The sequence below is a fragment of the Phasianus colchicus genome, chromosome 8 (assembly GCF_987193195.1).
Source record: "Phasianus colchicus chromosome 8, bPhaCol1.hap1.1, whole genome shotgun sequence".
Taxonomy (NCBI): domain Eukaryota; kingdom Metazoa; phylum Chordata; class Aves; order Galliformes; family Phasianidae; genus Phasianus; species Phasianus colchicus.
In genome coordinates, this window is record NC_143443.1 from 35,186,183 (window position 1) to 35,213,987 (window position 27,805).

The 27,805-nt window shown below is 48.4% G+C and overlaps 1 protein-coding gene and 1 long non-coding RNA gene across 4 annotated transcripts in view; both read right to left on the bottom strand.

The window, feature by feature from the left end:
• The window catches only part of TCERG1L (transcription elongation regulator 1 like), a 64,190-nt gene extending 56,002 nt beyond the window's left edge, over positions 1-8,188 (bottom strand). Inside the window, exons 1-3 of one of the 3 annotated variants that reach the window (XM_090145678.1) lie at positions 7,889-8,188; positions 6,832-6,978; positions 6,121-6,301 (exon numbers count right to left, since the gene is read on the bottom strand). In XM_090145678.1, the coding sequence (XP_090001804.1) occupies positions 6,121-6,301; positions 6,832-6,978; positions 7,889-8,092 (532 nt within the window). In that variant the 5' untranslated portion in view covers positions 8,093-8,188. The remainder of the gene's footprint in view (positions 1-6,120; positions 6,302-6,831; positions 6,979-7,888) is intronic. The other 2 variants (XM_031597253.2, XM_090145679.1) reach the window with 2 other exon arrangements.
• A 4,476-nt stretch (positions 8,189-12,664) lies between these two features.
• On the bottom strand, positions 12,665-27,514 carry LOC149917142 (uncharacterized). Its single transcript, XR_016468609.1, has 3 exons — positions 27,460-27,514; positions 13,625-13,752; positions 12,665-13,133 (listed from the first exon to the last, which is right to left on the bottom strand). It is a non-coding gene; the product is annotated as an uncharacterized LOC149917142 (long non-coding RNA).
• Positions 27,515-27,805: the final 291 nt, after the last annotated feature.

Consider the following 27,805-nt stretch of genomic DNA (forward strand, 5'->3'; position numbering starts at 1 on the left):
AACACAGAGGCCTTAATCCTCACCTACAGAGGGCTGTATACCGTTACCAGTTCTTTTCAAAGCAACAGTTTTCTTGTTTGTTTTTAACTTCTATTCATAAAACAAGTAAAAACCTGCACCAGCATCCTTATCTCTAGATGACTTTAAGATCTCTTCCAACCCAAGCTATTCTGAGGCTCAAGCTGGTTTCCCCCATCCCAGCCCTGGCCTCAGGATCCCTGTTGGTTTCTGGCACCATTACCACTGCACAGCCCATCCATGACTCAATGTGCCACATCCAAGCACTGCACAATCCCAGCTGCTACTTAAAAAAGTTAAGAAGCCTATCATTTGTGATCACAAGGACATTCCAGAACTGTTTACTGAATCACAGCCGATGCTGCTTAAACCAGCTGAAGGCAGAAGGAGGGTTTATTACCAGACAGTAACACTCACAGTGGATCTCTCAGGTCTAGTCCTCCAGCTTGGGACCCATTCTGCAGCATAGGGTTGCCTCTTATTGCACCAGCCTGAAGGCAATAAATCTTGACACACAGCACAGATGCCACGGGATGCTCCTCGATCAGCTCCTGCTGCTGGGCCAGGGCAGCAGGTAAGTGCTGGAGCACAGCCCTGGGGCTGCCCAACCTGGCTGCAAGCAGCACAGCACTCCAGCACCAGCCAGCACAGAGCACTCATCACCACCTCTAAAGGTGTATGGAAAAGCAATCCAGAAGAACGAAGCATTTGAAGGGTGAATTTATTGTTTACTATCCCTTATTCCCTTTCCCTTCTGTCTGTAGAGTCTTTAAGAGGAACAAAATAAAGTCTTTTATGTGACAGTTCTTTATTAAACTTATTAGGCTGTTATCAGTATTAAAACTGACAACTGTCTCTTGATAGGAAAAGAGAAGAATGTAGTTGAAATGAGCTATGGTGACTGCTGCTGTCTGACCACCCCTCCCTGAAGACAAGCCATAAAAAGGAGGGAACAGAATAACAAAAGCCTGATTTCTACCTTAGATTCAGTCCTCCCAGAGTCTTGGGCTCCTGCAGATTACAACACTGCTTTCTCAGCACCTTCCTAGCCCTGGCCAGCTACACAAAGTGTGCATTTAAAGCACAAGGGAGGAACAGAGCAGGACAAAAGTTGCCGCTTGCTCGAGCCATTGCAGGGCTGCACACAAGCTGCTTGCAGGTTGCTCCAGCCACAGCCCTGGAAGCTCTGTGCGTAGCATCATCTGGGAAACCACTGGGTGACAGAGAAGCACAGGGCTGAAAAGGGGGAGGATGGAAAATCCTCAGGTTTAGTAAGGCAGAGGTATACTGACCAGAAAGAATGAAGCATTTTTTTGTGGAGGAAGGCTGAAAACCCTGGCAGAAGGAATCATACAGAAACACAGAATGGCTTGGGTTGGAAAGGGCCTCAAGGATCATGAAGCTCCAACCCCCCACCACATGCAAGGCCACCAAACTCCATATCTAATAGTAGACCAGGCTGCCCAGGGCCCCATCCAACCTGGCCTTGAACACCTCCAGGGATGGATCCACAGCCTCTCTGGGCAGCTGTTCCAGCACCTCACCACTCTCTTGGTAAAGAACTTAAGGAAACCAAGTAGAGAATTTGCTTCAGCTGAAAACCTCATGCATTTACAGAGAAGGAAATTGGAAGCATTACCTACACTGAGCCCACTGCTTCATATCAGCATGCTGCTTAAGCATCTACTCAGCTATATCACTCAGTGTGGGCACTGCAGAAGACTTAGCTGGCCACAACTGGCCACTTCCAACAGAACACTGACTTCCCTCATCAGCAAAGCACACTCTGGAACTAATAGGTTTGTGACCTGAAGGTGGAGCCGTGGCTAATTCTCTGCTGTCACTTCTTCACTGAACAGCACTCTCCAAGTGCACCAGTCCACCTGCAGGGCAGCACTGCCCCACACATGGCAGGCCCTAAGCCACTCATGATTTTAACATTTCAGGTGCTTCTTGCAAGGAACTTGGTCATTTTTTCTATCAAGCACAAACGCTTGAAGACCTACAACACATGCATTTATCACACCTGCATTTATACTTGCAGAATTCAGATCCAGGAGAACCTGCTGGCTCTGCTATCTGAACTGCACGTGGTTTGGAATTACAGGTGCTGAGCAACTAGAAGCAGTGCTTATCAATCAATAACACGAGGCAATGGCTTGACTTAAATAGTGCATTTATCCTAATACAAAGAAAAACATATTGATTTTCCCATCTTCCGAAGCCAAAAGGGAGGGGGGGAAAAAAAGTGTACAGCCTCTTACGTTTGTAGCCTGGTATTGCATGTCTGCCAGTAAAAGAACCACTGACTGCTCATTTCTATGCCCACACGCAATAAATAACAGCACAAAAACCAACAAAACAGCCACCACAAATCACTGAGGGATGAGTTTCTTTATAATGGTCTCAGGACCAAGCCGGACAATATTACAAAATAAGTTGGAACAACAAGCCTTTTCAATAGGCATATTGTAATGCAGTATGCACCTCGTTTATATAATTGAAGTGAAAATTAACTGGTCTTAACTGGAGCTGAAGGGTAGATAAAACAGAGAGTGACAAAAAGCACAGGCTTAACGAACAAAGCCAAAACTTCAGGAAGGCTGCAACTAAATCAAGCATTCCCAAAGATTTCACCGTGTGCTCCTCCCTGAAGTGCCTGAATTAAGAGAGCTGTGTGACATTGCAGGGTCGTTCAGGTCCCTGCAGGGCTGCTCTTGTGTTACAAACTGGGAACTGTAGCACGTGGCCATTAAATACAGAAGTATCCAATCTGAGATGTCCCAAAGCTATCTGCTTGTATCCACAAAGATAAAGCTTGCCTTCAGTGCTTCCCAGCTGTTTGGAAAGGATTTGTGGGTGGAGAGGCAGGAACCACCTTGGCAGCCCATGCAGACCCCCACACATCTTCCATTCTCCAGGTCTCATTCATTCTGACTTCCCTAATTTTGGGTTTTCACTTCCTCCATTGTTATCATTCTGCCACCAACACCTTCACCTCCAGCCTCAGCTCCAGCTCCTGCCAGCTCTCCCATTCCTTGGTATCCAAGTTAGAGTGTCCAGGGGGATACAACAGCCCATCAGAGGGCTACAGCTCCACAGTACAACCAAGGCTCCTTTCTGCAGGCCACCAACCCCACTGGGACACAGAAAAAGAATGCCAGGAGGCAGGCAACGTGTGCTTCACATAACCCAGAGTGTGCCAGCAGCTGCTTCTCCCCATGGGAAGCTCAGTGTTAAAACCTGAGCTACTCAGTGCAAAGCAGTTCCAAAAACACGAACCACCCAGGAGCACCAAGCTGCAGTGCTTTCAGGAAGGCTTCCAGGGAGCTCCCCCAGCAGGGCAGTGCCAGACAACACAACCGATGTGGGCACATCTGACTTGGCTCCAAATGAGCCACAGCTCCAACCATGTGGCACTGCACAATGCAGCAGGCAGAAACCTTAATGCTTTCTCTGCACAAATACTCAAGCGCTGCCTTCTTCCAATAGACATAAAACAAGCTACCATTTCATGGTGGGAAAATAAAATGCCATTATTCACTTTGAAAAACCAAAATTCCAAGTACATAAATTTATGCTTTGAAATATACTAGAGAATAACAGCAGAACCCTTTCCTTATGGAAAACACCACCTCCTGGTAGCCAGTACCAGCACTCACAGCTGCAAAATTACGTGCATTATCATTCACCAAATGTCAGTGCTTCACATTCCTGTATCTTTGTAACACTGCTGATAAATTGAGGAAACAATTATATCATTACCGATAACTGCAGAAGGCAAACCTGCCTGTGAGATGGGCTTTCAGAACGAACACGGCCACGCAGCCTGCTAAAAGCTTATTAACTTCTCAGTTTAAGCCACTTACCTGAGCAATTTGCTCTCTGTATTTTTAATCACTTTTCATATTAACCGTAAAAATTATACACTAAATACTTCAAGTACTACCATAATGTTTCCTAGGAACTTTAAGTATGTTTGGGAGCAGCTTCTCCTCCAGGCTGCAGAGCATTGGTATTATAATTTCCCATTCTTACAACGGTCATAAACGTACAGGTTTGATTTCATGAGCTCTGGAGCTCACCAACTGCTTAGGATGTTACTTGATTAGTATCAGCCAGATGCATTGATTGCATCAGTGCAAGTTAGCCAGGGGTCCTTGTGCTCCTGAGGAGCAGGGCACTAAATGCTGAGCACGCTGCTGGAGGAGGAGCAGGAGCCCATGCCATGTTGGGCTGCACACAGCCATCAGCCCAGAAGGTGGTGGGAAAACAATCAAGAGATGGAAGGAGGGAGGAGGCAGAGCCTAAGATGTCTTAACAGGCTGCCCAAGGAGGCTGTGGATGCCCCATCCCTGCAGGCATTCAAGGCCAGGCTGGATGTGGATCTGGGCAGCCTGGGCTGCTGGTTGGGACCCTGCACATAGCAGGGGGTTGGAACTGGATGAGCGTTGTGCTCCTTTGCAACCCAGGCCATTTTATGATTCTATGATAATACAAAGAGCTGCACACCAAGCCCTGTCTGAAAGGTAGGCAGCAGACAGGCTTCAGAGCAGGGAAAATCATCATTCAGTATAACTCTACCAGAAACCCTGCTCAGCAAGACATTCCAAATGAAGAAAATGGATCAGCACCGGTTTGATCCATCTCAAGTTCCCTTGACACAACAGCCCTGACTGCGCACATATTGTTCACTGGAAGCAAACCCTTTACACACAGCGCAGCTCCCCTAGGATCACCCATGTGCCACCCGCTGCTCTGCCTGGCCAGCTCTTCTAATCCACGACCAGGTAGACTCGTTGTTTATGTTTGACATATTACATATGTACTTTAAACTCTCCACATCCACTGCATCACACGAGCTGACAGTTCAGGACAGGGCTCTCCCCATGCTCAGCAGAACGACACACACAAACCAACGTGTAAACCCAAGCCAGCTCAGCAGTTACCAGGCTACCAACCCACCTGCCATGCATGCAGCTATGCAGAACTCCTCCTTCACCATTGCATTTGTTATTAAAAACACACTTTGAACGACGCAACACAACTCAAATATTCCCTGTGCGACAATAGAACAGATTTTCAAGCTGTGGCACTCTTATTTATGACCGCTGTCATTCCCAACAGAGAGACTCTGCACTACAGCGGAGCATCGCTCGATGCTGGCAAGAACAGAGCACAGCTTTCCATAAAGGACTGCTAGAAGCATCCCAGCACAGAGCTGTTCTGCGCTGTTCAACGTGCTTCCGTTCTCAGCAATATTCATTGCTCATTAATCAATCTGGCAAAGCAACCCGAGCACTCATCTCTTCCAGCACCCTCTCTGTCTTACTGCAAAAACACAGAACTGCCTGCATGCTGCGCAGCTTCCAAATACGGAGCACTGCTCACGGCAGTGCCCACAGAAACCCACCAGAGGAACATTACCTGACACCTAAGGAACGCAGGAGCAGAGGCAGCAAGCCACTAAGAATACCCCGATTCTGAATTTCAGAATCTAAAATTTAAGTACCAACAGCCTTTTTCTTCCTAACCTCCTCCATGAGACAGCTGCTGTCTCAGATTAACACCGTGACACAGAAGCAGAGATTGGGCTCTAGAGCAATGGAATTCCAAGTATAAATCCCAGCTTTTCTATTAGCAGCTGTGTTCTGCAGATTAATGTCATTTATTTAATAAATACCACTGTACACAACTGAGTTTTAATGAGATGACCAATCAATTACTGTCTTCTGCTGATAGTTGTCTATGGAAACCACATCTCACTCCAAAAATTCACAGCAAATAGGAGAATCCTGGACGAACTGAGTTGGTCTTTTTTCGTTGGTTGGTTGAAAACAAACCCAGAACCTTGGAGCTGACTCGCCCCATCATTCTGGAAGCAGACTGCCAGCTACAGAATTATCTGTTGCAATCTCCTTCAATTAATACATCCTTGACATACTTTGGAAGTAACTTAAGGGATGAAGAGCTCTCTGCCATCAAGGTTCCAGATCAGTCGGGAGAGTTTCAGACGAATGGAATGAAACCCTTACTTTAGGAAATGGCTCATTCCTCTCCTGAGCTGCATGAATGGTGGTAAATACTCAATTATTTACTAACCTGGCATCAGCGGAGGTGCCAGCACCACTGTGGGAAGAGGCCTGGAGGCAGGAGCTGGCCTGGCAATGGCCATCGCCACTTGATTTGTCATTAGCAGAGGCTTCTCATTGCCCTGGAAGAGGCACGGTTCCTCAGGATGTATCCACGCCGAATCCAGAGCAAATGCATTATTTAGGTATATCTGTCCAACACAAGCAAAAGAACATTAAGGTTGGAGAGGCTTTATTCTCCCTTCCATCTCCGAGCTTTTGTTTTTGTCTTTAACTCGTTATTACCGCATGGATAGGATCTCAGCCTGGGGACAAACACCAGAACAGACTGACTGCTGTTGTGTAAGTGAGGACAGCACTCAGCTGATCACTCCAAACCCAGCCAGCCCTGAACACAAGTCAGCTAAAGCAGCATCACCAAAAGAAAACGAGTGCTGGAGCCAACAGTGCCTCCACCACAGCTTCTGCAGCACAACTCCATCAGCAGCTCACAGACTGCAGCCTCCTCTGGCATTTTATCCTTTGCATAACTTCACAGAACCAAAGACATAACACAACTGGAGCAGCCTTCTGCACACATCAACCCCACAATATTTCTTCTCCATGCTGTTTCACTGGACAAACTACTGCCCTCTTGCATGCAGGCACAGTTTACAAAGCCAGAAATATTTCTCAGCTGCTATAGTTTGTGAGCATCAGCATTAAACACTACCAGACTTACTTTGCAGCTCGGCAGCCTTTTATCTATCCAGCTCTTCCCAGCGTGAGGTGGAACAGCAGATGTGTACACGGGAGGAAAAACGGGCACAAATTCCACACCAGATGATGGTGAAAATCCAACGACTGGAGAATGAGCTCCAAATATCCACTGCGGGGGAAAGAAAAAGAAAAAAAAAAAAAAAAAAAAAGCAGGAAGTTAACAGAAGGCTTTTGCCCCGAGCAAGTCTATGCTTCCATCATCTTCCAGCCGCCTCTGGGGTGACTGCATTGAATTTCAAGCCTCAGTCCAACGCACGTTCGTGCTGCCCGGCCGTGGCTCAGGGAAGGATGCGGTGCTGCCCACCTGCGACGGAACCCCGCGTTCAGAACAGCGGAGGCGGCTTTAGCGGTCACCCCCCGGAGAGGAGAAGAGCCAAAGGAAAAGCAAGCAGCGTATTTCTTGCGGAGGGGCTCACACGGAGCTCAGCCCCCGCCTGCCGCTGCCGGGACCCCGCCGCACGCCGACTGCCGCTTTGCTTCGCACTTTTGTTCTAACGTTACGAAGGGAGCGGTGCGGCTACCGGCACTGCTGCCGCTCCGCCTGCTGTAGCAGGGCAACTATTGCAGCCAAAGCGCGATCTGAAGCGCAGTCCCGATTATTCCCAGTGCGGCAGCGAGAAATAACCGAAACCCCGTCGGGGAGGGCTGGGCTCGGCGGCACGGCGGGGAACTCGGGAGCGGAACGAGCCCCTGGGTACGGGGAGCTGTGCTCGTATTGCTGCGCGTCCTCCTCGCTCATCTCTTACGGAACGCACCGCACGCGAACGGCGCCTACGGCCCGACAGCAGAAACCCACAGAGCCCGAAAGGCGCAAAAAACCCCACAACCACAAACCCAAACGAACAAAATAAAAGCATCGCGGGTTTCCCACCCGCTGGAAAATCCCCGTGCCCGGGGCTCGAAGAACCTCTAGCGGCCGCTGCCCGGCACGGCACGGCACCCACACGGGCTTCTGTCGGACGCACCGCGCAGCCCCGAGCGGCCGCAGCGCCCGGCGAGGATCGGCACGGAGCCGTTACCTGCCCGTGGAGCGGCGGGGGATGCTCGGCGAGCAGCGGCAGCAGCGGCTCGCAGGGAACGGGCCAGCCCACGGCCGGAGCCGAGAGCAGCAGCGGCGGCGGGGCCGCGCCGACCCTCAGGAGCCCCGGCACTGCCCACGCCCAGGGGGGCTCGGCGGGCCACAGCAGGGGCGGCGGCCGCTTGGCTGCGGGAGCCGGCAGCATCCTACATGGCACGGGGCTGCGCCGTGCCCGCCGCCCAGTGAAACTCCGCTCCGCGCCGGCAGCCGACGGCGGCTCAGGCACCGCCCCGCCGAGAGGCACCGCCCGAGCAGGGAGGAGCGGGGCGGAACCGCGACGCGGAGCTTCGGGGCCGTGCGGGGGGAGCCGCGATGTGGCGGATCGGGGCAGCTTCGAGGGGGGAGGACAGTCCTCACACCGAGCCTTGAAGCGAGTCCGCGGAAGGGCTTTCTGACACGAAACCGCGCAAAACGCATCGCAGGTTTTGGCTGTAAAGGCGATGTTACGCGAAGACGTGCTCGGTGTGGGTCTCTATTGCTACGTGGCCACCCCACCGGTAGGGCTCCTGCTGTGGGCTGCGGAGGAATAACGCTCTCCTGCCTTCATTAGCGACAAAACCCTCACCTGCAGTCTGCAGAAACACAACCCCTTACTGTCACTGCTGGTGGCAAAAAACATTTGGAAAGGCCAGGTGTGCTGCAGGCTGACCTCTGTGGCACTGTTCAGAGGGTCTGGGTGACCCCACCACAGCACATCACACCCCACCCACTTCTGCCCCAACGTGGAAAAACACAAACTAGCCAGACTTTAGGAAAGCCTGTGGCAGTGCTTCCTTTGGGACCCCCCTGCAGAAGCTGCAGCCCACACCTGGGGCAGCCATGCCCATCACTGGGTGCAGAGCTGGCTGGAGGGTTAGGCCCTCAGAGTAGGACTGAGCAAGGCTCCATCCAGCTGGCTGCAATGGGACAATGCCAGCATTATGCTGACATCCATAAGCTAATTGGAGGCTTCTTAAAACAGCATGGAAGAAAGTTAAAGGCTTAAAAACTGATTTTTTCATAGGATCATAGAATTGCTTGGGTCGGAAGGGATCTTAAAGATCATCCACGTCAACCCCCCTGCCTCTAATCTGATTCGGTGCACCAGGGGATTGGGTCTCTTGTGGCTGTGAATGACCTCAGCAAAGTTAATTCCTAAGTTCTGAAGCCAAATCACTGGGATGTGTGGTTAAAACACAATGTTTGGGAAAATGCATTGCTTACAGTCCCCCTCAGAGAGATCTGGGAAGTGCTGATGTGAGTACAAAAAGTGACAGAAATCAGATAAAGAGAAACACACTTCCGAATGTTTTAGTGCTGGGTTATTTTATTTTGTAAAAAGACAAAAATCTTGTCGTGGTAATTGAAACTGAAGAGAAAAGCAGAAATATAATGACAGAAAAAATGGTTGTTTCCTATGAAACGCAATATTCTTAGAGTAGAATTTGTCTTAAATGGAGCAGTTCATCTACAAAATACCCAACATAACAGCAAACTGTTACATTTCTCATAGCTGCCAAGGATTGGAAATCTGGAGGAGAGTTTGCAGGCACTGAGTGGCTGTTTGTACCCATTGCCCTCTTTACATTCAGAGCAGCTCCCTCCCCGTGTGGGTTCAGCCCAATCCAGCAGAATAAAGGCAGCAGGAGGGCTCACAAGCAAGCAGGAGCAGCCACTGCATGTTCTTCTCATAGAAAAGTTCTTTCCTATGAGAGTGGTGAGGTGCTGGAACAGCTGCCCAGAGAGGCTGTGGATGCCCCATTCATCCCTGGAGGTGTTCAAGGCCAGGTTGGATGGGGCCCTGGGCTGTTATGAAATGGGGAGGTTGGTGGCCCTGCATGTGGCAGGGGGTTGGAGCTTCGTGATCCTGGAGGTCCCTTCCAACCGTGATTCTGTGCATGGGCAGAGCCAGCTGGTGCTCGTGTTCTTTCAACTGCACACACAGGTGCCCTTTTCCACATGGAAAATTAAGCAAATTTACTTACTGGTAATTGGGGGTGGGGGGGGGGGAGGGCAGTCTTCCTAAGTACTTCACTAACAAGAGTTGGGAAAGGTTGTACAGGTAATGTGATTTCAGAAAGCCCGAGCTCACTCACGTCAGTTAAAGCTGGAGAGCTCCTGATAAGAGACGTTCCATCACCTGGCTAAACGCATGCTCACACTTACAGCTGCTTTTTCTCGTCGACTTCCTTATCTTACAGGTTAAAATATGATTAAAGCGTCGCTCTGGTGCTGCCTGGAGCTGAGGAAACCTTTGAGCATCTCCTCATCTGCATAAACGGCAGTGCTATGACAGGACCCCGCACCAGGAGCTCAGCCTCCCCCGTCAGGCTCTGGATGTAGTCGTGCTGTGCTCTGCTTTTCCTGGCCAGACCAGCGAGCGGCAGTGATGCTGAGTTGGGTTTAAGCAGCGAGGGATGCAGCGAAGCGCCCAGAAGCAGCGCTGGGGCGGTGAAGCACCGCAGAGCTCCGGCACAGCAAACACGGCTTATTTAACGCTGTGTGACAAATGGGAGAATTAGAAGGAAAAAAAGCCATAAGGGAAAGAAGTGTCTGGAGCGTAACTTTTTTTTGACTGGTAATTTCAGTTTAGAAGTGCTCTGGGAGGCTGTGGGAGCACTCCGGGCAGTCAATCACCCACACCTGGTGCACACATTACCCCCTGAATACCCTCAAGTGTACTTCGGATAGCCCCAGAGTCAATTTAGCCCTCAAACAAAAGGTTGAGGTCCATCATCTTCATTTTTAAGTCCAGAAAAATGGGTCTGTAACATTCAAAAAGGGACTCCCTTCATTAACATCTAAACTAAAGACATTTCCTACCGAGGATATTATTAACTGCCCTTTCTGCTGGGTTCTCTCGATGGGAAATGGACGATACTGGGTAATGACTGACCATTCTTATGGTAATGCATCCTGCTCATCTATAGGACGGGGACCTAAATCTCCTCGCTGGCACAGCAGCCATCAGAGGCACGAACATCAGTGGCTGTGATGAACAGAAGCAGAGCTCTGCCTGCAGGTGTTCTGTGCAGCTCCCAGCACAGAGCTGCGCAGACACGTAGATGTGAGCCTGCCTGCAATGATTCGCACTGCCCAGTCCCGGCAGAACCGCGTGCTTCAGCAGCTCCCTAACAAACAAACTCCTCCCTGCTTCCCAAACGCTATCTATGCTCCCTGCTATCTTTGCCAGCGCCTGCCTCCCAGCCTAACCTGCTCGTCTCACACCGTGCAGAGGGGTTGGAGAGAGCAAAGGGAATCTCAGCTGCCATCTCTGCTATCTGGAGCTGTCTGAAAAGCAAGCATGAACATAAGCAGCTTTTTCTTCTCAAGTACTAAACCACCCGATTCACTGCTCTGCAGCTCTACAGCAATCAGGAGCCCCATCTCAGGAGCTCTTATGTCTTCCAAGCAGAGCTGCCAAAGCATCCAGCCAAATAAATGACCCAGCTGGTGATTATTCTGTTGAGGTTTCACATAACGACGAAGACTAATCATCCTTCCCTGGGGTTAATCCCTACCTGCTGCATCAGTCATTTGTTTCCAACAGTGATAAACAGCAAATCCATCAGAAACAGATCAAATAAACCCATGATGCACCTAATTGTGTGATACCTTGCTATGACGTGAAATGAGCTCTGACTCCAATTAACCATAGAATGGCCAGGATTGAAAAGGACCACAGTGCTCATCCAGTTCCAACCCCCTGCTATGTGCAGGGTCACCAACAGCAGCCCAGGCTGCCCAGAGCCACATCCAGCCTGGCTTTGAATGCTTCCAAAGATGGGGCCTCCTTGGGCAGCCATCAGCTTTCAACCTGTAGCATGAGGATTGATTGTCTCTATGTCTTTCACTCTACGTAGCAGAACCACAGAAGTTATTTTTATCCTTGTATGCAGCTCACCTAAAGCTCTGACCAACCCCTTTTGGAAACAATGACTACCAAACCATAGTCCCTCTGTATGGGGAGGGATTAACCCCAGATCATAGAATGAATCATAGAAGGGCCTGGGCTGAAAAGGACCACAACGATCATCTAGTTTCAACCCCCCTGCTTTGTGCAGGGTTGATGCCTGAAGCAGTCAAGTTTTCATGATTTAGCTGCTGATGCCCATGGGGAGATGGAGGGAAGCACAGAGTACATGAGAGTGGTGAGTGGTAGAACAGCTCCCATGGCTCCTCAGGGCACAGCTCTGTTCTCTGCTGAACATGTTCCTCAAGGCAAACACATCAAATGAAAAATCCTGAAGTGACCTTTTGTTTCTATTACTGTAATGTGAAATAACCTCATACTCATTTTTTGCCAAATCCCATTGATTTCCATCTCCAGTGTATCAAGCTCTGTTTCAAACCCATTAAGAAAAATCTCAGAAATTGGAGTCACATGGATAGTACCTTTGGTGCAATAAAAGTCACTGCAGCAAAGTCATTCCTGGCGCCTCGGGGCTGTGATGGGAGTCACCCTGAGATCCCAGATCCCCCCAGACCTGCCTCTCCCAGCCCTCCTGCTTACAAGGGTGGATAGTGATAGGACAAGGGGGAATGGTTTTAAAGTGAGACAGGGGAGGTTTAGGTTGGATATGAGGAGGAAGTTTTTCAGCCAGAGGGTGGTGAGGCACTGGAACAGGTTGCCCAAGGAGGCTGTGGATGCCCCATCCCTGCAGGCATTCAAGGCCAGGCTGGATGTGGCTCTGGGCAGCCTGGGCTGCTGGTTGGCGACCTGCACATAGCAGGGGGTTGGAACTGGATGAGCATTGTGGGCCTTTGCAACCCAGGCCATTCTGTGATTCTATGATTCTGCAGGAGACCAAGTGGAAGTGCACAGCAGCCATTGGGCTGGCGCTGCTGAGCAGCAACAGGGGGCAGATGGGGAAAACTAAAATGTCAAACCACGAGGAAGCTTTTTCCTCTCAAAAACAATCTTAGGGTCAGGGAAAGGGTGGTGGGGAACTCCTGCACCACCAACCTGGCCCTGCTGGAGGGGGCACAGCAGCCATCAGTCAGCTTCTTCCGGTGTCAACAATTTCCAGCCATGTCACTGCTGATCTCAGGACTGCTCTTCCATGCACACCTTGTGTGGTTCCTCATTAGCCATTGTTTTCCCTTTCAGTCTGTCTCCACCTTGCTGGTTTTTAAGTGCCCCCTGAGGAGATCAGGCTGATCTTGGATTCACTGGGTGCCAGCCGAACTGATGGCACTTGGAGCAGCTGTCAGAGCACATGATTGCACAAAGATTATTAATTGGCAAGTTGTAAAATATGAATTTCCTTTCTATTATACTTCAATTGATCTGTTTTGCTGTTCCTTACACAATATTCTTTAGTTATTTTTATGCAAAGATTATGTTATTGATATCAGTATTTCAGACTGATTACTTGTGAAAGGAAAACAAATGAAAGATCACCACACTTCATTTCTACCATTCCCAGCTCCAACCCACAGCAACAAAAGCATAAAAATACCTCGGATACATAAAGGCATCTACTCTGGTCCATACCTTATCCCAAAGCACTTTTGAGAACAAACTTCCTTCCTCCTTTAATAGACCCCAGAAAGTTTTCACGCTACTTTGACTGGTAGAAACACCAGTCCAGCACTCCTCCACAAGCAGACTGGTCAGGTGAGAATGGCTACAACTCATCCTCAATAGAGTAACATATATCAGAGGCTTCTTCATCACCACATGCCATGTACTTACATTGGGTACCTCAGGTATGACACTGAGGTAGCCAGGAAAATGCACTGAGCATCCCAGGTTTCCAGTGAAGTCAGATCAACAATGTCTGTCATGATAACTTGCTTGGAAATTAACTGCTTCATGGATTTCTGCAAAATATGTTCATGATTAGCTCAAAACACCTTGCTAGCCAAGCAGCAGCAGCAGATTCCAAAGCAACAAACAACAGACGGTGGCATCTCGTATCTATTACTGCTCTGAAGAGAATCCTGATGGGCAGTCGGATGGACTCTCTTATAGGAAGACTAACAGCAGGTTTTCATGTGGGAAGATTCAATCTTCCTTCCTTGGCAAAGCAGCTTGCTTATGACCAGGAGGTGGGGAGCAGCGCTCACATCTGCACAGCCACGGCACTGCAGGGCAGGCAGGAGATAGCAGGGCACAGCAGAGCAGCCTGCAGCATGCATCAGCTTGCTTACATGTGCTCCCGGAGGGATGCAAAGTTTTCTTCTCACTGCTATGGATGCCACATCCCTGCAGCTCTGAACGCCTCCGTGGACTGGGACTGCCCACCCCTGGGCAGCTGTGCCAGCACCCGGCCGCTCTCTGGAGAAGAAAACTTCTCCTGGTACCCGAGCTGACCTTCCCCTGGCACAACATGAAGCCATCACCTCTCATCCTATCACTGTTATCTAGGGCAGAGACTGACCCCCACCCCACCACAACCTCCTGTACAGGAGTTAGAGCAGTGAGGCCTAACGATGGGCTGGCAGTGAAGCTAAGCAGCTGGTCAGGCTGGCACTGCGTGCAGAAGAGCTCCTCATTAGGGCTTACAGCAGCCTCTTAAATTTTCAAGGAAGAGAGAATTACTGATCACCCCATTTCACACAGGTTATGAATAACACTGACTGAGCTGCAGCTTCCAGCCTTTTAAATTCAGGCAGAAAACACTACAGAAAGTCATTGCCTCGTTTAGAAAGAAGTTTGTTGCTTGGAAGGAGATGCGCTTAAAGCTGTAGAAGTTGTTCAACAGCCCCAGCCCCAAGGTGCCCCATGTCCCCAGCAGCTGTGTGCTAGGAGAGGGCTGAACTGCTCCTACTGCATTCCTCCTGGGGATGTAGGAGCACTGGGGAAGCATAAGAGCAGCCAAACCCTGCTCAGACCCCACTCCTGAGCCCCCAGACATCACAGCTGGCAGGGAGGGAGTTAACCATCCATGCAGCTGCTGCAGACCTCTCTGCCTTTTTCCTTCGAGAGGACAGCAGGAGGTGGGAGCACAGCCTGTTCCAGGCTGGGCTTAAAGGCAGAATAATAGCAATTGAAATCCTTTCTTATTAGAAAATTCCTGCGCTCGGTTTTAACTTGCCGGTAGTGCAGGAGCAGCTGGCAGCGCTGTCTGTGAGAGAGGGGAGGAGAAAAGCCCTAAGTTGCTTTACAGGATATTTTTGAACAGAGGAAAATTGAAAGAAAAAAAGTACTTTAATGAAAGCAAAACTCAACTGACAGGTAAACTCCTAAAGGGAAAAAGTAATCAATGCAGGAGGGCCCTGCTGCTGGATGGCAATTATGTCCTGCGCTGGATTTCTGCTTAGTAATTGAGTTCCGTGCGTCTCTTGTCGTGACTCTGAGAGAGGTGGGGGGTGGAGGAGGGCCCTGAGCTGTCTGGCTTTGATCCCGTTTTATTTTAGAGTCCTTCCTGGGATCCTCAGAGCTCACACACAGACAGCAGCACAGCGCAGACCTAAGAGACCGGGCAGGGAGCTGAGCAGGGCACAAATAGAGCTATTTCCAAGTAGCAGTGCTGGGTTTGTGAACAGCAGTTAGCAGATGGTGAGGGTTCAATGCCATTCCTGAGGATTCATTAACCCCCTTAGGTTTGCAGCCTCCCATTGAAAGCTCTCCCATTAAAATCCCTCAGGAGTTATGGGCTGAACTCCATAGGAAAGGCAAACATCTCAGCTGACTGATAGCACGCAGCAGGTAAAGGCTTTTTCCAGCAAAACAAAGCAGCTCTCTTTCTCCAACAAATTAAAATAAAAATAATTAAGAGCATCTCTTAACCAGCGACTCCCCTGCATGCAAACACAAAGTGCCTCACACGTCCTGTGCCACTTTCACAGTGCTGATGCACAGAGCTCAGCCCAGCTCACACTGCACCCTATGAGCCTGCACTGGATTGCTGTGCAGAGAAACTCCCATTTGCTCCCTCTCTGTACCAAAATCCTCCACAGCATCACACACTTCCACATTCCAGAAGTAATCTGACAGCACTTGAAGATGATTGCTCTGATTATGTTATTATTTGTTGAATACCAATAATAGCAGACAAAAAAAAAGACTTTTCGCTGCTTGTTTGTTAGCAGCAAGCTACTCTGTGGCTGCTCTACGGAGGAAACCTGGCATTTCTCAGGGTTTTTTTTCTTTTCCAATTTAAATCTACTAGAAACTCTTCTAAGCCATTAATTTTAAAGCAATTGGCAGTTTCCTACAGGAAAACCACTGTGCCTGATTAACCTCCCGATCCCTCGCATTGGGCTTTGTCAGCAGGCAGCCACGCTCCAGCAGTCAGGTGGGAGTGCAACACGGTGTGATACAGCACAGGGCACTGAGATTTTAACACTGCTCCTGGTGTTGGGAGCAACAACATTGGTGCTACTGCACGTGTGGACTTCTTCATCTGGGACTTCTCATCCCACAGAACAGCTGGGAAATCACCTGGGTTTCCCAATTGTTTCCCAAGTGAGGTATGAGCTGCTGCCAAGTGCCGCCACAGGTGCTCTTCAGCATCTTTCAGTACGTGAAGGGAGTGTATAAACAGGAGGGGGAATGGCTGTTCATGAGGGTGGATGGTGATAGGAGAAGGGGGAATGGTTTTAAAGTGAGACAGGGGAGGTTTAGGTTGGATATGAGGAGGAAGTTTTTCACACAGAGGGTGGTGAGGCACTGGAACAGGTTGCCCAAGGAGGCTGTGGATGCCCCATCCCTGCAGGCATTCAAGGCCAGGCTGGATGTGGCTCTGGGCAGCCTGGGCTGCTGGTTGGCAACCTGCACACAGCAGGGGGTTGGAACTGGATGAGCACTGTGCTCCTTTGCAACCCAGGCCATTCTATAATTTTATGATTCTTCCCTTTGAATTTCCCTTGTGATCTATGTATCACAACATTTCTGATTAAAACAGCCTAATCTGAAGCTACACTGTGCAAACCAGAATATAATTTCCATAAAAACTGTGTTGGATTTTTTTCTTAGGAATCCAGTTAGTGAAAGGACAAATAAAATACCAGCATTATTTGCAACCTTTGAAAGTTTCCTATCTGAGGATTTCTTTCAAGTGCTAATTAATCAAATCAGTGATATTTTTCTAGGGTCAATGATTCATTACTGCTGCATTAGTTGAAACTGAAGAAGTCTGAAATATGAAACTAAATAGATCATATTTCTTCCATAGATGGCCAAGCTGTATTTACAGACGTTATCTGTTGAGTTAATACTTTCTGAATCACTTTTTCCCTGCTTTTATAGAATAGGATGTCTTGGGTTGGAAGGCACCTCAAAGATCATTAAGGTCCAACCCTCCCCTGAAGGCAGGCCCACCAACCTCCACATTTCATAGCAGCCCAGGCTGCCCAGGGCCCCATCCAACCTGGCCTTGAACACCTGCAGGGATGGACGGGGCATCCACAGCCTCTCTGGGCAGCCTCTTAATCGCAGTGCAGAATGAGTGAGATGAGATCACCACCTCTGGTGCATGGCCAGTGAAAGCAGAGCCTGAGCCACCTCCTCCAGCCCAGCATCTTCCTGCTCTGAAAACATGAGACCAGGAATCAGGGCAAGAACAACACACTGAAGGCAAATGGAGAGGCAGTGGTGCTATGGGAAAAAGGAACAGAATGATAAGAGATTGACAAGAGGAAAGATGAGACATACAAAGGAGGAGGAGACTGAAGGGACAAAGATAAGTAAAAAAAGGTGAGAAGAGTGAGACGAAGAAGAAAAGTGAGTAGCAAACGAAAAGGGAACAATGAAGGTCAGTTAAAACAAAATCAAGCCTCAAATCCTCCTGCAAATTCACATTTCTTATGTGATGAAACCAAGGCTGGGTAGAACTGGGCTGTTACCAAACGCTTCACCTGAACATTGGATGCCACAGAGATTTGTGCACAGAGGAGGGAAAAGGAAGGGTAGGCTGGGAAAACTCAGAATTGCACACCCAGACACGGGGTGAGAAGCTTCAGTAAATATCATGGCAGCAACACGTGGCATCAACCTACACAACCTATGAGTAAATAACTTCTGCCTTACCCTCAAACTTCGTACTGATCAGCTGCCCACACGTGTGTCAAACAGCAGCAATTTATCACCGTGTTCCTTAACCAACACTCAGACATCATGTTAATGCAGCTGAGCATCTGAGGGATTTGTCTTCATCAACAAAACAAAGTACCCAAATCTGTCAGATCCTCACTGGAGGAAAACATTCATGTAATCTCAATGCCACAGGAAAAAAAAAACAAAAAAAAACATATAGGAATTGACATTCTGAGTTATTACAGGCTCTTAATTTAGTGTTATTTATTATTATTTCTTTAAGTGTTGATCTTCAAGATAAAAGTCATGTGCAGAATGTTCTGTCTCCAATTGCAAAAACAAAATAATGATAGTCACAAAAGAAAAAGCCAGATGCTTTTTAGGGCAGCTCCTGCTTCAGCCATCCCTGGGGGTCCAAGGATCTCCAAAGATGCACATCAGCATCACTAACAGTGCAGGTAACTCTGTCCTAACCCACGGTCTGCTGCAGGTTATAGAGAAGAGCTGGTATTACCAGGTCTTGTCAGTGGGAGAAGTGCTCAAGCTGGTTGCCTTTCTGACTGACCAAATAAACAGAAGCCCCAAGCACGAACATGCAATTTTTTTTGAGAAAGTATGATTTCCCAATGAGTAGGAGATGATTTACTTGCCCACCACCCACACAGAGCAGAAGCTGTGCAAGGTCAACCCAGAACCTTACTGGGATTACGGTGTCACACGTGGAAGCATCGGGACAGCTCAAAGCTTTATGCTTCTCTCATTTTCTAGAAGAATATATAAACAAGGATCACAGACCAGGGATATCCTGAAGACATGCAGGATGCAATGGACTGCCCAGCAATGCTTTCCTGCACGTGCTGAGGAGTGTGGCATTCTGTCCTGAGTGGTACTGTGCATAGAATCACAGAACCATTCAGGCTGGAATAGCCCTCTGAGACCCACCATGCTCACAGCCCACGTCCCTCAGTGCCACATCCCTGCAGCTCTGAGCACCTCCATGGATGGGGACTGCCCACCCCTGGGCAGCTGTGCCAGCGCCTGGCCGCTCTCTGGAGGACAAATTGCTCTGATACCAACCTGACCCTCCCTGGTGCAATGTGAGGCCATGACCTCTCATCCTATCGCTGTTACCTGGGGCAGAAGCTGATCCCCTCCCTCCCAATTGCAGAGAGCATCTAATGGAGATGATTATTACGAGCACTTTTTTTCCCCCCGGTGGCACCTTGGAAACATTCAGTTGCTGTTCCTATCTGACGCTGTAACGCAGCCCATGTACAAATGTGGTGTTTTCTGTTCCTAAGCAATGAACCTTTAAAAATCTGTGTAAGAGACCAGATTAGCCAAGTGAGAACAAGGAATTTTTTTTCAGAAGGGAACGCATGAAAAGCTGCTATAAGAGAGGAAAATATTGGCAGTGCTAAAAGCCCTCTGAAGCCCTTGCTGTAGCGGCCAAATTTTATAAGACTGTTGGAATTAAAAACATAATGTATATACCCCACTGTTTTGCAACGTTAATTCAAATGCACAGAATTGTTCCTTCTGATTTTATTTCTCCCAGAGACTGTTTCAAGCAGGTTTACCTCCAGGTATCTGGCTGGGAACATCCCCCACCACCTCCCATTCCTGTATTCCTCCAAGGCACAGCGATTCACAAGCCTTCGCCGCGCTCATGACTAGTAATTAAAAGCTTCAGAAAACCTCCAGGACTACACCCACACAGGAGAACCACATGGCAACCTGCTGCTGCAGAGCCCTGAGAATAGCCTAATTAATTTGCTAGAGAAGCACAAAGTAGAATCACCCCCTCCGCACAGCAGCTCCTCCCCGACCTCTGCAGCCACACGAGGGGCAGCGCAGCCTGGGATGGAGCATCGCTGCTGCTGTTGCTTTGCAGAGATTCTACCAGAGCTGCAACCACATAAGGATCTTTTCTGGGATATGTGGGGCTGTTCTACCTGGGGTGGGCTTCCGCACACATGCCCTGGTACAGAGGGGCTGTGGAGGAAGCACAAGGAAACAAGCTTGCTGAGAACAGACCTGTTGGTTATTAGAACTGGGAAAGGCAATGCCTTCCGGGCTGTAACTGCACCAACTCGGGTACGGGGTCATGCTGAGCAGCCCCCTGCCCACCTCCAGGCCCTGCAGTCTGCCCAGGGCAAAGCACGACCAGCAGCACAATCCTGCATGCAGAACAGGATGGGAGGGCTTCCACGGCCACCCCAGCAATGGGATGCACTATCATGAGCCAAGAAGAAGGGGCGGCTCCACATAAGCCCAAAGAGGAGAAAGAGACACAGATTGAAATGTTAAAATAACTCACAAAACTCACCCTGCTTAATTTACAAATGACTCTATTATCTGCTCTGCAATCTTTATAGCAGCATCGGAGAAAGGATAAGAGCGTCAGATGAGAGTTATAGGGTAATGTTATTCATAAGCAACGCTTATCTGTCCGCCCAGCTTGCGTATTTCTGCACATTGCTGGGTCCTTTAACCCTTCAAAGTTTGGAGGCTGAGATCTGTGGCTCACCTCATTTCTCAGAAGGAACAGATTCGTGTCCCCAGCACAGCTGACTTAATTAGTCAGAAGTTTTCAGCTCAGTGGTTTTGATGAACCCTTCAACATATTGCAACACTAATTGTGTTAATTGCTATAGAGTCCAACCAGTGACTCTCTCAATGGGAGTCACAGGTGGCATTTTAGAGAGGAAGAGAGTAACCTGCTGACAAAGCACTGTCTGATCTGTGTTTGCTCAAAGGAGAAAACAAACAAACCTCTTCCCTCACTGCATTAGACAATGAGAACCAGAAACTGTGCTCTGCTTCCCCATTTGCTCCTCTACGTGCAGCTGACATTCTCCAACAAGGGTGGATTTCAGGCAAGGTATTGCTGCACTAAGGCATACCAACAGCCACAATGACTGCTGTCATTATGACTAATATCTGATTTAATTATTTTTTGTATAACTTAGAGCAGTAAGGCTTTGTTTGTTTGCTTTTTGGTTGAATTAAGGTGAGAATGGTCTCAAAGGAGGGACTCATCTAATGGCTGCCAGTGTTTCCTTTCAGATGGCTTTCCCCAATTTACCAAACCTTTATTTTGAAGGAAGCAGCTCATAGAATTTTTCACTGCAGCTTAAAGTGATTAATACCTAAGCTCATATGGCTTGACTACTTCTGTGATAGAGGCTCATCTTCATACTACCTGTTGGATGCTCACCTACAGAAACGAGTAACACACTGCCAAGTAAGAATACTGGGGGAAAGGAGGCATTTTCAGCTGTCATTTATTTGTTAGATAATGAGTTGGGAACCTCAGAGTGATTTCTTCCTCTCTGTTGGATAGTGATATGACCAGGGGGAATGGTTTTAAACTGGGACGGGGAAGGTTTAGGTTGGATATGAGGAGGAAGTTTTTCAGCCAGAGGGTGGTGAGGCACTGGAACAGGTTGCCCAAGGAGGCTGTGGATGCCCCATCCCTGCAGGCATTCAAGGCCAGGCTGGATGTGGCTCTGGGCAGCCTGGTCTGCTGGTTGGTGACCTGCATATAGCAGGGGGTTGGAACTGGATGAGCATTGTGCTCCTTTTCAACCCAGGCCATTCTAGGATTCTGTTGGATGCAGTGCCTCCTCCGAAGGGGAAAAGGGAAGAACTCCCACCCAGGGAAGACCATTGGCAGACAGGGCCATCACTCCAGGAAGAATATCAGTGACCAATTAATTTTTGATTCAGTAGCCATGGAGACCATATTAATTTGGAGCCTTCCTCCCTATCCCCATTTTCTTAGGCTTTGCAGACTTTGATACTGAGAAAGATAACGTACAGAATTTAGTACCCCAAGCAAAGATCAGCTTGTCTCAGAGCTAGGCAGCACACCTGCTTAGCAAGGTGCCCAACTGTTCTCACCAAAAATCTTCTGGACAAAAACAAATAGCATCCTTACTTAATGATGTTGGGCAGGCTGGAAGACATATCCCAGCTAATAGAGGTAACTTATGAGAGCCAGAGTCTGAACCCAGGCATCCTCCTCCTTCATTTTAATCAAGTATTTCCCTGTCTCCCACCCTCTGTTCCTCACTGGCTGTAGCATTTCAGTCTCTTATGGTTATTAATGGGTCATAACCATTGTAATTTAACATAAATCCATCCAACATTTCAATAGAGACAATAAAAAGTGTGATGAGGAACAAAAGTTAAAGCCTCTCTTTGCAATGCATTAATCTATGAAGGAATGAAAGCTCGCGACAAAACCCAAACATCCAATAATAGGCAATATTTACAAGACATTCTTCACTAATGGCTCATTTAACTTTGCAATATCTTAAAGTCGCTCATTTTGTGAAGCGAATTATTCATAAGGCAGTTTATTGCAAATAGATTAATATTCATTGGACAGCTGACAGAAGATGTATGCTTCAAATCTCTCAGTTGCTTTACAAAAAAGGAAAGCCATCCTTGCATGAGTTCTGGACAGAGGACTGATTGCAATCAGCATCACCCAGAAGTTCATTAGACACCGCACCCCCTGTGCAGAAAGGACCATTTTTGTTAATCACTACCTGGCTGTGAGCTGAATGCTGTGCTTTATGGGCTCGGATCACAACTGCATCTTTCTGGGAAGCAGGGCTTAGTGCATGCACACTGCTAACGAGATAGGGCTTATTAGAAGTAATACTGCTGGTTTACATACACTTTGATAGAGCTCGTTCCTCAAGTATTTTTTAAAAGAGCAGTTTTCAAACTTGGACCAACAGAGCTGACACCCATAAGGTACGGGGCTGCCAGGCCTGTCCCTTCCTTCCTCCAGGGCAAGCAGGAATACAGCAGATGTCAGCCAGGCAGGGCTGGGCTTCTGCAGGGTTCCTACCTGGTTAGCCCTGCCTCTGCTGAGGATCCCATGTGTGCAAGTTGCTGCTGGGTCTGTGGGGGGGGCAGAAGCTCCCAGCTGTGAAAGGGACCCTACCAACACCACTATTGCACTCAGTTCTTTGAATTCCATCACTATGCCCAAGCAAACATCAGCAGAAAAGATGTATGCACCAGGACAAGGGGAGGTTTCCCCAGGGAAGGGTGGGCAGGGATTGGCACAACCACAACACATGGCACCAAGCTGTGCTGAAGGCAGCCCCTCCCTGCCTCCCCACATGGCACCCACAGTTCTGTCACAGCAGTGAGATGGCCATAGCTGTCACCTCCATAGGATGCTGCAACTTTGGTCATCACAGCTGCAGACAAAAAGAATCACAGAATCCAAGCAATTGGCCATGCACACCCCTCCAGCCATGCACCTGCCCTGACAGAATAAAACATTGCACTGTCCCACTCCATCCCTTTGTCAGCCATCAGCACTGCGATTGTTGAGGAGCAAATATAAAAGACATCAAATAGAGACAGAAGATGCAGCAGCTCTGGTTGTGAGGCAGTGGGGAGTAAGAACACACATGCCTTGGGTCAAAAAAACCACACCTGTGCATCTAGTGCTTGTCTAACCCAGAATCTCCAAAGTTACAAATGTGGCCTCATGCAGTAATTACTGCTCTCTGCTGTTATAAATGGCTCTTTTCCTCAAGCTTTCCACTTACTCATGCGTTTTTTCCCCTCAGCTTGAATGCACAATGATGCTCCTAAATGAGGATTTTCTTTCATTTGGCTTTGCCCTGCAAAGACGACAGAACATTACCCAGCAAATAAAGCAAGCACTCAGCTCACATACTTCACCTTAGCCCATAAATGCATTATCACAAACCCCACAGTTCTTTGGCTGCAGTTCTCAGCCATTCTCACCCTTAGGTCTCTTCCCAGCAATGCATTTAAGGCAGGACAGCAGCATTGGCTGCAGGGGTCACACTGTAAAGATCCCTAAAAACTCACATCCTGAGAAAGGATCCAGCTCCCCTCTCCAAACCTCTTTTGTGGAAGTCCGACGAGTGGGGAATGATGCAGCAGAAAGCCAAATCAGGACAGAAACCATTGCCCAGTGAGAGCAGCATCTCTGCGCTAGTACCAGCTGCACAGAAGGGATGTGGCACACCAGCCTTGGGTTTGTTTCTCCATCACACCTCTCGTGACCCACACCATGTAACCACACACACAATGCTATTCCACTGGAATCCTTGAGAACAGATCAATATATGTATCTGCAAAATTATCATGCATTTGAACTTCCTAATGAGAACAGAGTTTTGCTAAGGAGACTATTTTGGGTCTAAGTATTTATAACTACCACAAACTAAACTGAAAAGAAGTTTCAGCTTATAGATTTCATCCAGTATTTGTACAGGATGTGTGGCACATGGCTGCACCTGCCTTCTTCCAGCCCTGGCTGCCCCACCATGCTTCTCTCCCACTGCCACAGGTTTCTGTTAAAGCAAACAAGTCTGCTGGTTATACAAGTATTCCTTGCCCAGCAAAGACCAACAGTGTCAGATCATCTGCCATTAAAGAGATTCTACATAATCCTTGTATAACTGTAAGGAGAAACGCCAAACACACACCTCTGCAACCAAAGCTTTCACTCACCATCTTGTGAGATGCACCCCAGCATCACACATCAGCCAGGTTGGTTCCAGCCCACACATCCCAGGCAGCACCCAGGGTCACAGGACAGGGCAGGAGGACAACCACCACCACAACCCACACTCACCCTGCACAGAGCAGATTCCTGGTGAGCAACAGCAGCCCTCCCCACTGCCTTCTCCTCTCCCTGCTCAGAGCAGCATTACACTCTGAAGGATTCAGAGGGACACAGAAGCATTTCCTCTGCTGCATCACCTTGGTGTTAACGGGGAAACATCCCACCTGCCCAGACCTACAGGTGGAAGGGAACACCCAATAAAAGCATTCAGGTTCCCCAGCACATAGTGTATGGCCTTGTGCATGTCATTGAATGATAGAACAGTTTGGGTTGGAAGGGACCCTTAAGATTCACCTAGTTCCAACCCCCTGCTACAGGCAGGGACACCTGAGCTGATGCTCAGACTTGACGACCTTGAAGGTCTTTTCCAACTTAAATGATTCTATGATCCTAAATGAGGCCGTTGCTGCTCAGAAGCATGTTTTTCAATGGGAAGGAGGGAGTTAGGTGAAAAGGAAGTGAGCTGAGGAGGGATGGCAGGGAAACAGGAAGGGGACCCACAGGCAGAGTGACAGCATGCTGCTGGTATGGGGAGTTCACCTGTTCACCATAGGATATCCACACACTGGGTATGGAAGGTTGCAAGCAAAGCCTGCACCTTCTGGGTTATTTTCTTTCTTATCCTCCCCTCACTTAGTAGCCCCATCCCTCGATATTTCTGAAAAATGAGGAATTATACCAAAATCTTTCCTCCAGCAAATCCTTCAGTCTTGTTTCTTAGCATCATTCTATAGTGACTGTCCTCACTGCAGATACAGCTTTCCTTTTAATTCTTAAAAGGGAGAAAAATGGTTAAATGTTTGTAAAGTCTCGTCCTGTGCTTTCAGAAGTGGAAAGTGAAACGAGTTTCATTTCAGGAGTTTTTTCAGCTATTCCCTGGGGCGGATTGTCTGAGCAGCAGCAGTCAGGTTGTATCAAGCATGAGCAGTATCATACAGATACGAGTGAATATATCTTAGGTTTTGACACTTGAAATCATCCCGGCAAAATTCCTCTTAATTTTATATGTTGCATTAATTTGAAGTCAAGCGCACACATTATGGTTAGAGTCTGCTGAGTCAGGAGTATGCACATCTTTTCTACTTTTATCATTGTTACTTTATGGTTTCACAAAAATTGAGTCTTGTTATAATTCAACCACCCTGACTGATACCGTGCAATTTGGCACAGTGTCCTTCTTTATAGTTCTCTCCAAATTCACCTCTTCCTACAAGTGGGTGCCTTTCATTACGGCTGACATTAATACTGAATGAACTAACAGCTGCTTCTTGCTAATGAGCCGGAGCAAGAAGAAATATATCTCAGTGGCTGCAGCTCCCACTTGGCCGCCTGCCTGCTGAAATCTCACAGAGAGATCTGGCTCCCTAGGAGCTGAGGTCTGATATGTTTTTAGTTTTCTGCTGAGTTACAGCAACATTCCGTACGCTAATGGTGTATTTCTAAGAGGGAAAAGCAGGAAGATCTGCTCCTTTAATTTATACTCCTTACTTTCTATGTTAAGAGAAGGAACAAACGTCTATGTGACCACAGCATAGGCACCCCAGTGCCTAAGTTCCCTGAAGTTTAGATTTTAGGAGGAAGTTTTTCACACAGAGGTGGTGAGGCACTGGAACAGGTTGCCCAAGGAGGCTGTGGATGCCCCATCCCTGCAGGCATTCAAGGCCAGGCTGGATGTGGCTCTGGGCAGCCTGGGCTGCTGGTTGGCGACCTGCACATAGCAGGGGGTTGGAACTGGATGAGCACTGTGGGCCTTTGCAACCCAGGCCAATCTATGATTCTATGATTCTACAATAATATTCTCCCCACCCTCCAGCGTGAACATTACAACACATCAGACAAAGAGGGATGGAGGAACAAGCCATTGATGCATTAATAAAGCCCTCACCATGTGGACTGGAGCAGATGGGTTGCAGGAATGTATCTTTGGCCATGTTTGTGCCTCCTGGCTGGCAAACACTGAGCCTGAGCACTAAGAGGAAGTAAAGCTTATGGTGGGAGATGCCAGTTGAGTGTGGCCAGAGAGACCAGAGCTGCTCTGCATGGCAGGAAGGGTGCAGGCAACCCAAGAGGAACCCAGCTGCTGTGCTTTCAGACCATGTCAGGTCCCACTGGGATCAGAACCAATAACCCATTGCTCGCAGTTAAGCGCACGCTTAATTTACACCAATGTCAGCTGACACATGTAAATGCTCTGTGTCCAAACCCCCATTTGCTCTCTCAGAAATGTCATCATCAGAAGGTGAAGGGACACTGGGCTTGGCGGCAGCCCCAGTGATCCCAGGCAGACCAAACACAGAATCACTGACCAGCTCATCACTCCCTAACATACATAATGGAAGAACTAATCTAAAATAGCTAACAATTATACTACACAATTTTATGTCTACATATGTATGCAAACACACAAGATTTTACTTCAAATGAGGGGTTTTTGCTTATTGCTTTTGTTTTCCCAAGCATTAGGTTTAGAGGAGCCTCTCATTTGCAGAGCTTTTGTTACAGTCAGAATGACAGAAGGGTAAAGTTTTCCCACCTCAATCAAAAGCGCTCGCACACTGTCCTGATTAGCTGTGTGCTCAACTCATCTTCACCAAAGTTTGTTCAGCTCTTTGCAGCGTGCCCAGAGAAGGGTAGAGGAATTGTGTGGGTCTGCAACACAGTGCTATGGGGAGCAGCTGGGATGGGTTGGGCTGGGGGAGAGGAGGCTGAGGGAGACCTGGTGCTCTCCAACTCCTGACAGGTTGTGGCAAGGAGGCAAGGGAGTGTCAGCCTCTGCCCCAGGAAACAGCGTGCATAATTAATGAAAATTATATAAAGGAATATTATATAATCAAATAACATTAAGATGTTATAGTAATGAAATAAGCAAGAGAGTTAGGCACAGCAAGACAAAGAGAATAAATAGGATGCTTACCCATGTTGTGGGCTTGCTCAGGAAAGACCAGTGAAGTGGATCTTCCAGAGAGAGAGAGATCCTTCCCCCCTGCTAGTCAGCTCTTAAATGGGTCTAGGAGAGGTGCAGCCAGGCTCCACCCCTTCCTGCAGCACAGGTGAACTGCTTTCACCTGTGCTCCCAGGGCTGCCTCATTGCTCGCCTCAGGTGATCAATCAGAGGTTCAGGCCGTGACTCAGCAGTTCCCATACACAGCGATAGGATGAGAGGTGATGGCTTCACGTTGTGCCAGGTAGGGTCAGGTTGGTATCAGAGCAATTTGTTCTCCAGAGAGCAGCCAGGCGCTGGCACAGCTGCTCAGGCGTGG